This window comes from Sinocyclocheilus grahami, unplaced genomic scaffold, assembly GCF_001515645.1.
Source record: "Sinocyclocheilus grahami isolate Dianchi unplaced genomic scaffold, SAMN03320097.WGS_v1.1 scaffold181.1, whole genome shotgun sequence".
In the NCBI taxonomy this organism is placed as follows: Eukaryota; Metazoa; Chordata; class Actinopteri; order Cypriniformes; family Cyprinidae; genus Sinocyclocheilus; species Sinocyclocheilus grahami.
Window position 1 is genome coordinate 1,259,835 of NW_015505360.1, and position 13,041 is coordinate 1,272,875.

The following is a 13,041-nucleotide window of genomic DNA, read 5'->3' on the forward strand; positions in this document are numbered from 1 at the left end:
GCATTTAGATCTTCTCCGGTGGCTTCATTACAAGTTGAAATGGGAGAATTGCCTCTAGAACAGCGTAGGTTTCAGTTGAGATTAAGGTACTGGTATGGTGTTAAAGGGACATCTGGAAAACCATCCAGTTAAGACTAATTCTGAAAGATTGTTGGGAATATGAATACAAAGAAATTACAAGCTTTGGTTGGGTAGTAAGGAAGGAGGCAAACAGCTTGGAGTTGAAAGACCTTGATATTGCTCCTTCTGTTGCTATTCCAGCAATTCCTCCTTGGTTGTTCCCTATGCCACTAATTGATTTACAAATTCACAAATAATAAAAAAACTGGAGATGAACATGCCAGCTGAAGTAATAGTTCAACAATATATAATGCAAGAGTATTATTCTGTGTTACAGGTATTTACAGATGGGTCTAAGGAGCCAGAGTCTGGGAGAACAGCAGCAGCGTTTATATTCCTACTTTTAAAAAATGCAAATGGCAAAAAGATTATCAGATCATGTGTCAGTTTTTACTACCGAATTATTAGCCATCATACTAGCTCTGCAGTGGATCGAAGAAGTTCAACCAGAAAGAACTGTGATATGTACTGACTCGATGGCTGCGCTCACTAGACTACTGAGTGGTAAATCTGAAGCTCGGCAAGACTTAGTATTTGAAGTTTTACAAAGTTTGTTTAGAATAAGGCAGTTAAGGATAGAGGTCAAATTCCTCTGGGTGCCTGCACATGTGGGTGTGGAAGGAAATGAGGAAGTAGACTTGCTAGAAAGCATTAAATCATACACAAAAAGACATTAAGTTAGCTTTAAGTAAAGCTGAATTCAACAGAATGATATCATTTGAAGTAAGAAATGGCAAAAGTTATGGAATAATGGGTCTAAAGGAAGACATCTTTTCCAGATTCAGGAGTGTGTTGGAAATGAAAGGAAAAGATACGGAAATAGGAAGATGTCGTCTTATCAAGACTTGGACATACAGCATTAAACTATAGTCTTTATAAAATAGGTAAGCATGAATCGGGAAAGTGTGACAAATGTGGAGAATTAGAAACCGTGTTCTGCATATGAAAGGGAGAGATTTCAATTAATTCAGGAATTAGGATGGCTGGGAGTTGATAATATATTCTTTAAAAGTATTGTTAGGAAATGGGCCGAGGCAATCAAGAGTGCAAGAAAATGTGTTTAAATACCTGAAAAACACAGGAACATTAGATAGAATCTAGTTTTTTTTTTATTCTCCTCTTCTGTATTTCTTTCTTCCAAATTTATGCACACTCCACACTCCAGATCAGTAGGTGGCGGTAATGCACCTTTTTCGCTGGTTTGCCAAACCGCCATAAAATACCAGAAGAAGAAGAAGAAGAAGAAGAAGAAGAACACAGCACAATGCCACAGATGTCACAAGTTTTGAGGGAGCGTGCAATTGGCATGCTGACTGCAGGAATGTCCACCAGAGCTGTTGCCCGTGAATTGAATGTTCATTTCTCTACCATAAGCCGTCTCCAAAGGCGTTTCAGAGAATTTGGCAGTACATCCAACCGGCCTCACAACCGCAGACCACGTGTAACCACACCAGCCCAGGACCTCCACATCCAGCATCTTCACCTCCAAGATCGTCTGATATTATTGTGCCTCAAAGTTCAGTGTCCCTTTAAAAAAAAGCTTTTAAGAAAATTCATGCATTCTGATGTTTTGTTTGTTGCACACATGCAGTTCACTTATTTTCAGTGTTATTGTTTACTAAAACTTATAAAATTCTTATTTAAAAAAAAAATTGAAACAAAATATACATTTTAGAGGAAAAACACTGCTCACTTTGAGGCAATGAAAAGTCATAAAACCGGTAAAGTACTGAAGGAATATTTAATTCTATCAAAAATAAAGTAAAATAACATTGCATAAAAACAATATTCTCATCCAGTCCAGCTGTGAGGCCACAACTAGTATTAAAAAATGGCAGGAGGGGTCGACAGCTTCTGATTTGCTGATGACACAATCTAGTATTATTGTGCCTCAAAGTTCAGTGTCCCTTTAAAAAAAAAGCTTTTAAGAAAATTCATGCATTCTGATGCTTTGTTTGTTGCACACATGCAGTTCACTTATTTTCAGTGTTATTGTTTACTAAAACTTATAAAATTCTTATTTAAAAAAAATTTGAAACAAAATATACATTTTAGAGGAAAAACACTGCTCACTTTGAGGCAATGAAAAGTCATAAAACCGGTAAAGTACTGAAGGACTATTTAATTCTATCAAAAATAAAGTAAAATAACATTGCATAAAAACAATATTCTCATCCAGTCCAGCTGTGAGGCCACAACTAGTATTAAAAAATGGCAGGAGGGGTCGACAGCTTCTGATTTGCTGATGACACAATCTAAACGATGTAAACAATTGCACTTTTAGGGAATTTCAAACAGAAAAATAACTACTTCAAATCATCACACTAACATCAAAACAAGCGTGTAAAAGTGTGCAAGTTTAACGGAGACAGATGTTCAGTTCTGTTTTGCATCGGGATGGTGATTGTTGATGTGTTTCGTAAAATGATCCCAGAGTGTCCCACGCTGTCGGCTGAGCACCGTGGATTTGCTCGGCCCAAACCTGTCTTTATCTGACTGCGGGTTCCTGAATAATCTGCTCCCACACAATCACACGCAACAAACACAACTCAAACACTGAGAGCGGCTGCGTTTGGACTGACACGTCATCCGTCCCACAGCAGAGCAGCACTGAGGCGTGTGTGAGTGTGTCGCCTTTCTCACAGGACGATCCACGTGCCTCTGTCATTATCAGCCAACACCTGAAGAGAAGAACCTGCAATCAGCAGAACAAAATGTCACAAAAAGTATTGTAGGTGACGTTAAAATGAACATATAATATGCATATAATCAGATTACTTTTTGAAAGTAACAATTCAAGTGTTTTTATTATGAATTAAAGTTAATTAAATGAGTTTATTAATTAGTTTTATTTATTTATGCAAACAAATGCATAGATATCTCATAGGAAAATCAATCAATCATTTGCAATAACAATTTTAAATATAGAAGCCCATTTCTGCATCAGAATAAAAACTAATATTTTTAATGTATAATAATTTTTAATTAATGAATTACTTTTTTAAACTTTAATCTCACCACGCAACTTCACAATTACCCTTTTTCCCAACTCTGATGCAAAATGAGTTAAATCTGACCAAAAAATATAAACTTGTTTAAGGTTTAGAGGATGTCTGCCCAACATGAAAATCAAGTATAGTACAGTTCAAAAGTTTGGAGTCAGTCTATTTATTTATTTAAATGCTTTTATTTAGTGTTTATATATATACACAGTATATACATATAAGGACATATTAAATTGATCAAAAGTGACAGTTAAGACATTACAAAAAGTTTCAAATAAATGCTTTTCTTTTGAACTTCCTATTCATCAGTAAATCCCGAAACGAAATATATATTAGTTTTACGCAAAAATTCAGAAATGTTTCTTGAGCAGCAAATCAGCATATGAGAATGATTTCTGAAGATCATGTGACACTGAAGTCTGGAGTAATGATGCTGAAAATTCAGCTTTGATCACAGGAATAAACTACATTTTGCAACATATTCAAATAGAAAGCAGTTATTTTTTAAATTGGAATAACATTATTGTATTAATGTTTGTGCATGTGTGTCTAAATCACACCTTTATGCAGAGCCTCGTTGGTCATGCGGTTGATGTAGCGCGAGCTGCTCTCGGGAACGAGCCACCGCATGACGGTGTTCACACATGACTTCCTGTAGGAGCTCCAGACGCTTCCACTGCGACAGAAACAAACACATGACAACATCTGAACGAGGGCAAACAGACGGACAGCACAGGCCATGCATCTGAAGGTCCTTACCTGGTCTGACCTTTGACCTCAGTGAGGTCACTGACACCGACTGTACGACACGCTCCAGTGTTCAAATCCCAACTGACCTGCAGACTGGAGTGATACGACTTCGGTCTACAAACACAGACAGAACATAAAGTATTAATTAATGAGCATTTCATCATATGTGTGTGTGTGTGTGTGTGTGTGTGTGTGTGTGTACCTGCAGTGCTCATCCTCACAGTTAGAGAACGCCAGCAACAGCAGCCCGATGTTTATCACCACTATATTGGTCTCCGGGCAAACCTGTTGCCATAGAAACAACAGAACACATGCAAATTAGAACACTGCACCAATAGAGCGCAACAGTGGGGTTCCAGAAGCAAGCATTCCATTCCTCTTTTTGTCATTAGGTTGTGATTCTCCTCGTAGCTGCTTGGATTGGTTGACGACTTTTAAAGCTTTAACAACGACTTTAAAAATGCCTAGGAAAAATGGAATGGAAAAAAATACCTCTGAAACCAAAATGGGCAGCACTAATGCGTTCTGTAAACAAATCAGAGAAAAAACAAAACCCATAACACAGCAGCTCCTCCTAAACAAAATCACACCACCTCGAGGATGACGACGTCATAGTCGCTGAAGGAGCAGAACTGGGAGCCCCAGTCAGCATCATTCCTGATGACCTCGTTGATGAGATACTCGAAGTCCAGCGTCAGCTGCTCGACACACACACACTGAGAGAGACACACACAAGAGTTCAAACAGCATGAAGCATTTGATGTTTATGGTATCATATTAAGGTCTCAGACACACACCTGACCGCTGAACTGTCCTGTCACCAGCTGTAGGTTTCGGCCCTTCAGATCCGTCACAGTGAAAGGAAGCAGGACTTTATCATCCTCATCTCCTAAAGACAAGAGACAGACACATTAGAGATTATATACCAGCTCAGATAAGCTGTAGACAGAAAGAAATGAGAAAACACTAAATATACACATAAACACTTCATATTTTATAATCATTATGAAATCAAATCTGCACGTTTTGGTCATTAAGTGAATGATAAAACATACAGCGTGACCAGTGTAGTCTGATTCATGAACAAATAGCTCTTATGTATCAGTTCTTTTTAGTGAATCAAAAACATACAGCACAACTGGCATAGTCCGATTCATGTAAAAATTGCTCTTATGAATCAGTTCTTATTAGTGAATCAAAAACGCACAGCATGACCGGCGTAGTCTGATTCATGTACGAATTAGTTTTAGGAGTTGAATCTTTTTAGTGAATTAAACACATACAGCACAAATGGTGTAGTCTGATTCATGAACAAATGACTTTTATGAGTTGGTTCTTTTGAGTGAATCAAAAACATACAGCATGACCAGCAAAGTCTGATTCATGAACAAATGACTCAAGTTCTTGTAAATAACAGTTCAAAACACAAGCTACTGGTTTGAATCAGTCTGATGAATCCATTACTGAACCTAATAGTTCAGATCGGTTTCTAAACCTACATCTGACTCCAAGTTTTGTGTATGCATGTATATATATGTGTGTGTGTGTGTGTGTGTGTGTGTGTATATATTTATATATATATATACACGTGTGTGTGTGTGATTTGCACATAGGTATCTTTAATGACACTCATTGACAAAGCAAGCAAGTTTATCATGAGAACAGATGAGAAATGTACCACTCGGCTGCTCTGGCGCTCTGGCCTGCGGTAATCTGTATCTGAGAGTGGTGTAGTTGACATAAGCAGGCTCTGAGGAGGAAGAGGAGGATGAAGGCTCATGAGCATGTGGAGACAAAGAGGAGACGGAGGAGATGGATCCAGGAGACATGTTTGCGTTACACACGGCACTGTCCTCTGCCTCTGTGGGCGACACTGAACTTTGGTTCTGTCCTGAGAAGGAAGACGAGGGTCCCGGGACCTCTGCATCTCGTTCCTGTCTCTCTCTCGTCCGCTCTTCCTCGCTGTGGAATCGCTGAGGGTCCATCTCTTCTTTCTCTTTGGCTTTTCTGTCGTGTTCCCTCGTTCCAGTCTGAGCTCGGCGGAAAATGTCAGCGGCAAACTCTCTGGCCCGCGCGGCCGCCTGTGATTGGCCCGAGGAGAGCGGGGTGAAAAGGGGCTTCAGCTGTCTGAGGTCAGGTGACCCCTGAGACGAGGTTGATGAGGATGAGGAAGGCGATGTAGGTCCAGCAGGAGGCGAAGAGGAGGAAGCATCTCTCTTACGGTATAGAATCTGATTATTTTGACCCTCCTGCTGTCCGTCTCCTACAGAGACACAGAGAGGGATTCACACATGAAAATTAAATCACTATAATAATTTAACACTAAATTAAATAAAAAAAATATACACCATAATTACTATAAATTAATTGAAAACGCTGTGTAGACAGCAGCAATTAAATGTTAAAATAAATGTTCGAAATTTATATAAAATATCTTTTTAATGTTTTTGAAAGAAGTCTCTTCTGCTCACCAAGGCTGCAACAGTAATATTGTGAAATATTATTATTGCGCTGCTTCATATTTTTGCGGAAACTGTAATGCCTTTCTTCAGGATTCTCTGATAAGCATGAAGTTCAACATTTAGCATTTATTTGAAATATAAATCTTTTGTAACATTATGAATGTCTTTACTGTCACTTTTGATCAATTTAATATGCTAAATTGTTTGTATTATGAAATTATGAAAAAAAAAAAAAAAGATCTTACTAACCCCAAACTTTTGAACGTCAGTGTACATGAATGAATTTAAAACATTGTGACAAACAGAAGCATTTTAATTTGAAAATACACAAATTTATTTAGCTTTTCTTTTGACTACTTATGAGCCAGTTCTTTGAATTAATTGGTCAGTTTGAAGACAATTACTATTGAGTTACAACTCAAATAATGCAGTGAATCATTTGTCCATTTAATTAAAATGTACTGTCCAAACTGTTTTATTTCCTAAAACAAAGAACACTGAGAGAGAGCACAAACGCACATTTGTGGACAAACACTGGCTGTGTACCTGAGCAGAGGGAGATGGCGCAGGCCACCAGAGAGTAGCTGGTGTTGAGCAGAATCACCTGGTCCTTCTTCAGCTGCAGTGCCGGCTGGAACGTCGGGAATGGATAAACCACCTGATAGCGAGCGTTCAGAACGTAACCGTGCTGCAGACACTCGCCACCTGTGCACATGTGAATGGAGAAAAGTGTTTGTTTGCTAGGGACTGGAAAGGAGCAGTTAGTCTAAAGTAATAATATATTAATGTACCTGTGCGTATGGTGGACACGGAGGACGCGGGGCAGCACTGTTTGCACGGTTGTGCGGGAGGCATTGAGGTGATGGTGATGTAGATGTCCCTGTTGTTCTCATCACTCATCATCATGTTCATCAGGGCTGAACTGGAGCTGCGCGTGCTGACAGATCACAGAGAGCACATGTTTAGATAAGCATAATAACCCAGCCACTGGCTCATAACACACAGCACAGAAGCGGAAGACAGACTCTTACTTAAAGCCGAAGATGACCAGTTTGGAATGATCATTGTGCCACTCGCAAACAGTCAGATAGAGATCGCTGTAGATGTCCTCACCCGCAAACAAACGCACATGATGCACCTGCAAAGAGAGACAAAATTTGCCACATCGCTCTAAATGTGAAGCTACAACTACAGACTGTATTAGAATAATATCAGTTTCTTTCATATTTTACATTTTGAGGGGATTTCATGATACTAAACAATATTCACCTCTAAATTTACATTTACATTAAATCATTTGGCAGACACTTTTATGCAAAGCGACTTGCAAATGAGGACAACCAAACCAACAAAAGAGCAACAATATATAAGTGTGGTGACAAGTTCCTGTTAGTCTAACGCAGTACACATAGCAAGGGTTTTTTATAATAAATAAAAAAGAAAAAAAGTAGATAGAAAAGAAAATAGGATAGAGCTAGTGTTAGAGGGTCAGGATATTATTTTTTTATTTAAAATAATTAAAAAGAAAACAAGTAGATAGAATAGAAATAAGATAGAGAGTGCTAGTGTTAGAGGGTCAAGTTTTTTTATAATAAATAAAAAGTAAACAAATGGATATCTAAACAACACAAATATTATAGAATATTAAATTTCATATTTTCAATTAATACAGTATTTAAATTAAAAATACATGATTTGTAGATTGTGCACCATTAATTTCCAATGGTAATCATTTTGGTCAGTGAGAATCACAAGGTTTTAATAAGACTATTTTTAATAAAACCTTATCTAAACATGTTAAATTATCTTTTGTGGTCACAGGCGTGCCACAGAAATCACCAAGTTTCGCATCATGTGCGGCTGTTTTACCTGTTTGAGGCGGCTGTGCAGGTTGAACTCCCACCAGTACAGGTGATACGTGTAGAAGGAGAAGTCGTCGTCCTCTCCGCAGTCACTGGTGTAAGACAACACATACCGGCCGCACTTGGTGAAGCCCAGGAAGATGTGCCTGTGACAGCAGAGCGACAGACCAATCAGATGCAGCATTCACATTGCTCCGAGATAACGGACGGGACCGACTGCATCTTCACCTCACCCTGCTCTGAGGAACTCCTCGCTGACGATGGTCTTCAGCGGGATGCAGACGCGTGGAGGGAGTTTCCGGAAGAGCCGCTGAGAGAGCTGCCCATTCAGCTGACAGACAGACAGAGAAATATTAATACAGATATAGAGTAATACAACTGGAAATATTAGCCATGAGTACAGTTAAACGGGCTATTAGACTGACTTTGTAGACAAAGCTACTTAAGGGTGTTTTGTTAAATATCTATGATGTTAAATATCTATGACAAAAGCCCATGGTGGTTATGATAACCAGTTAAAAACATGTTTGCACTGAACACCACCTGACTGAGGCAATTCTACCATTCATTCATGTTAAGTACTGACCTATTTTCATGAATGAGATAGTTTTCAGGATGGAGACTGTCAATTCAGTGTGAATGATAGATGTCAGTGCAGAATAATAAACAATAATGTACTTTTGACCATTGATGGAGAAAACAATCATAACAGATTCATAATCATGACAATTGTTTGTTGCTCCAAAGAACCATATACAGCAAATAAAACATGTTTCCATAGGTGTGTCAATTAAAAGGCTCACATATATAAATAATAAACGCTGAGAGACACATAAAGACGTTTAATGAGGCTACAGCTAAAAATGCTAATAGCACACACATTATTATTTGTTACGCTTAGAGAAAAAAAACATTTCACGCCATTAATGCCACTTTTGGCCCAAATCCCCCCTTTCTTCCTACCCGCCCACGCGTGAGGAGTTTGACGATGTGATCTTTGTGTTTTTTCTGTTGTTTTTGTTTGTTGTCATCTTTCTCAGATTTCGTGCTGGCTGCCATTTTTAATTTTTGCCAGCTCTTTGGATTTGCCCTCAGTCCAGCCAGACCAGCTCACCGATTGGCTCTGCGTTCTCAGATGAGGGCTCTGATTGGTCACAAACGCCGTCAATCAAAGAAACGAGGGCGGGCGTTCTGCTACGTTCTGCTTTTGCTATGCATATTAATCGGCCAAACAACCCTTCTTATTTATTTATTTTTTTTACAATTAGTGTATATAAAGTGTTTCAAAATACTTGTTTGTAAATGGGTTCATATTTTATGAGGTTTCTGATTAGTCTGCTAATCTCATACATAATGTCAACGTCGTCTCAATCTACCTACTGCAGTAGCCTAAATATTATAAAATTATAATGTATTTAATATTTAATATTCTATTCAATTTAATTTTACATTATGACTTTCAAATACACTTCGGCAATGAATGAATACTAATTAAGTTTATTAATTAATTAATACATTTGTGTCACACTGTCATATCCTTCTCCTGATTTTGTCGTGAATTTCTCTGAGACCCTACATGCCACAGGCTTTTTAGAGATATCAAATGTTTGGAGGTTTGATCATAAACACTCCCTCTCCTTGGTCTTTAAATATGACTGATATTGACAGAATTATCAAATTTAGCACTCTTAGGGAAATATGATACTATTTTGTAATGATCATTTAAATCTGGCTATTTTTCAAATTGCTTGTCGTAAATAAACATCTCAGAAAAATGTTATGGCGTTTCAAATTGGAATATGACTTTTTGTTATGAAACAGGGCATACTTTTCATACATGTCTTCTGTAGAGGACAACAGGACAAATGGCATGTTAATCAGGCATTTTGGGGAGACACAACAAGAAATTATAGATCAATATTCCTATGAAATATGAGATATTTTGAGGAAAATGATGCCAAGTTATTACTCCCATTATTACACTTCTTTTTTCATTATGGTTTGACACAAGAATTCACATTGATATACAAACTAGATGCAATCTATAAATAAACTGAATAAAATGGGAATACCAATGTATAGACATTTTACGCAGATATTGCATGAAGTAAAATAGTATATCAAATCATTCTGTTATATCTTTCATAACATAGCTGAGAATCATCTTTGTACAAAGTGTGGCTAAAAATAGCCTGAAACCTAAAATTGGTGAATGAAAAAAAATGTAATATTGTTTTTGCCTATACATGGCTTTTCATGTCTATTTTTTATTTTAATAACTGAGTCCTGGCGTCCTCTACAAAGGACATAGAATACAATATGAATCAAATATTTTTTTCCAAAATATTTTTTCTCCATTTGTTTCTTGCTCCAATCAATGTAATGACATTTAAAAAAAAATCACAAGACTTTTTTTTGGCCTGGTTCTCAGGAGGATATTGTTATGCTATTGTCAAGACTTATCATACTTACCATGTATACCGTGGGGTAGAGGACTTTAAACCTGTGATCTGAAGGTGAGTCTCAGTTGAAACAGCTGATACATGAATGTTTGTGTGAAATCCCTCCCTCTCCTTTACGACTGATAAAGGAGATTTTGATAAAGGAGACTGATAAAGTTGCCATTTTCTGAATATGTTATATACATGTAGAGTCCCAAGCCATTATTAAGCTTATTACTAATGTAAAACATACAATACTATATAATAATAATTGAATACTTTACTTTACTTTTAGTCATTTAGCAGACGCTTTTATCCAAAGAGACTTACAAATAAGAAAAAGTAATTAAAACTAAAAGCTAAAACTCTATAAATACTATATATATATATACACATTTAATAAAATAAAATAAATTCAATAAAAATGACAAATGCATACAACATTTCAAAACTAAACATTTAAATGAAAACAAAAAAATAAAGCTAAAAACAATTCAAAATATTAATGATTCTAACATAACACTAAGCCAAACACCAAAAAAAACAACTAACTTACATGTGTATGTACAGCCACACACATATACATATACATGTATATATATATAAATACATTCAATATATATATATATATATATATATAAAATTTCATTTCCATTTTGTATGTTGAAGTACTGAAATAACTCAAATTAAATAAAACTAAAACTTAATAAAAAATCTATGTAGACATAATAAAAAACTAATAAAATGAATACAACTATTAAATAAAAATCACTGTAACAGAAGTATAAATATCTTTAGCTGAGTTCAGTAACCGCACGGGAGGTGCGCATATTTCACAATACGCATATTTACTCCGCCCCCTAATTACAAATCCAAAAGGGGCGGGTCTACTGGGCGTGTCTCTAAACGCACGGCACGAGCAGGAAACATGGCGTCGTTGGCAGGTCGTCTCTCTCGGGCTTTTTTCATTAGAAATACAGCAACACTGAGCCGCAACACTGGCCCAAATTCAGTAAACGCGATTTTCAGCCGAACCGCCGTGTCAACCACATCGGGAGCTGTCCCTCCTAAACCAGTTAAGGTGCGTTTATACATGTCTAAACATTGCCGCTGGAGACTCCCGAAGGAACGCAGTAACCAGGGATGGGTTTCGTTCTAGCCAATGAAAATTAAGATTGGCTTGACTGACATGACTAAGGGCCAATCAAATTGTTGGAGCGGCACATATTTTATAAAACGAGGAAGTACTTCGTGTACGGTTGTTTATAAAATCAATTATTTAAGTAATTATTTATTATTTATATCAGTTTAACCAATTTCCTATTTTTTTGCTTGCTGTTTATACAAAACGCCGTTTGTACAGTTTTCGATCAGGACACATATTATTATTATTTTTATTATTATTAGTTATTGTGTAATTTGATCTACTTCTGTCATGTCTGTGCAGGTCCCGTTCGGTCTGACCCGCATGGCTATAGTGGTGGTTCCGTTCCTGTATGTCGGAAATCTGATCAGTAAAAATTTCGCTGCTCTTCTGGAGGAACATGAGATCTTCGTCCCAGATGATGATGATGATGATGACTGAGTGCAGGTACACGTAGTATATCAGTTTTATTACAGTCTATATTGTGCTTTACTGTGTGTATGTGGTTTTTAGATATTCCTGTTCTTGTTCTTTCAGTGCATGTGCATCTCCAGGAGTCTGAAGGTCTTCTCTGAGGTGCCTGATGCAGACAGTACAGGATATATTTATGCAATAATAAAGATTGTCAACACATTTTTGTGTTTTTATTCCTGCATTACGCTAACCATGTTCTTAAGCCAAAGTTTAATGCTGTTTTTATGTTTTCAAAGACAATATGACTTGAGGCTGCCCTCAGCAGTTGCCTCTCTTCTATTTAATAAATTGCTTGAATGTTAGTTGCTGGTTGTGTTTTTGTTATATATGTAACGTGTGTGTGTGTGTGTTATTGTACATGGATTATCTTGCAATCATATTACATTGAGATTCATACACTTTCACACACATCCAACAGATGCAAGTTTTTTTATTGCATTTAACTTAAAATATACCTTGTTCTAAAAACCTGGAATATCACTTTCAGCACCACTGTAGTTTCTAATCAATTCGATTTTTTAAAAGAGCTCCACATAGCACAATATCCTGTATCTACATGACCAAATTGAGATGGAGAAACCAATACACTACCATTCAGACGTTTGGAGTTGGCAAGATTTTTTTGAAAGAAGTCAAAATACAGTAACAAAAAAAAAAACAACTGTAAAATTGTGAAATATTATTACAATTTCAAATAACTGTTTTCTATTGTAATATATTTTAAGATGTAATTTATTCCTGTGATGTGCAGCTGAATTTTCAGCATCATTACTCCAGTCTTCA

General features: G+C 36.8%; 2 protein-coding genes across 3 annotated transcripts; one reads left to right on the forward strand and one right to left on the reverse strand.

The window, feature by feature from the left end:
• Positions 1-2,491: 2,491 nt before the first annotated feature.
• LOC107594280 (DDB1- and CUL4-associated factor 15-like) lies at positions 2,492-9,275 on the reverse strand. 2 transcript variants are annotated; one of them, XM_016284271.1, is made up of 13 exons: positions 9,163-9,275; positions 8,433-8,530; positions 8,207-8,345; positions 7,369-7,475; positions 7,129-7,274; positions 6,884-7,042; positions 5,554-6,138; positions 4,673-4,764; positions 4,469-4,591; positions 4,078-4,160; positions 3,885-3,989; positions 3,686-3,801; positions 2,492-2,815 (listed from the first exon to the last, which is right to left on the reverse strand). In XM_016284271.1, the coding sequence occupies exons 1-13, from the start codon at positions 9,256-9,258 to the stop codon at positions 2,760-2,762; spliced, it is 1,905 nt and encodes a 634-aa protein (XP_016139757.1). In that variant the 5' UTR covers positions 9,259-9,275; the 3' UTR covers positions 2,492-2,759. The 2 variants fall into 2 exon arrangements, with proteins under 2 accessions (XP_016139757.1, XP_016139756.1); XM_016284270.1 differs by having other exon boundaries at positions 9,133-9,275.
• Positions 9,276-11,502: 2,227 nt separating this feature from the next.
• LOC107594281 (essential MCU regulator, mitochondrial-like) lies at positions 11,503-12,560 on the forward strand. The gene is made up of 3 exons (XM_016284272.1): positions 11,503-11,721; positions 12,088-12,231; positions 12,322-12,560. The coding sequence occupies exons 1-2, from the start codon at positions 11,569-11,571 to the stop codon at positions 12,223-12,225; spliced, it is 291 nt and encodes a 96-aa protein (XP_016139758.1). The 5' UTR covers positions 11,503-11,568; the 3' UTR covers positions 12,226-12,231; positions 12,322-12,560.
• Positions 12,561-13,041: the final 481 nt, after the last annotated feature.

Bases quoted from the DNA above. Each gene is read 5' to 3' on its own strand.
- LOC107594280 (XM_016284270.1), bottom strand. From the start codon at position 9,258: ATGGCAGCCAGCACGAAATCTGAGAAAGATGACAACAAACAAAAACAA. The intron at 7,275-7,368 runs GTAAGAGTCTGT...GTGATCTGTCAG, and splicing joins CTGGTCATCTTCGGCTTTAA to CACGCGCAGCTCCAGTTCAG. The intron at 7,043-7,128 runs GTACATTAATAT...ACATGTGCACAG, and splicing joins CGTGTCCACCATACGCACAG to GTGGCGAGTGTCTGCAGCAC.
- LOC107594281 (XM_016284272.1), top strand. From the start codon at position 11,569: ATGGCGTCGTTGGCAGGTCGTCTCTCTCGGGCTTTTTTCATTAGAAAT. The intron at 11,722-12,087 runs GTGCGTTTATAC...ATGTCTGTGCAG, and splicing joins TCCCTCCTAAACCAGTTAAG to GTCCCGTTCGGTCTGACCCG.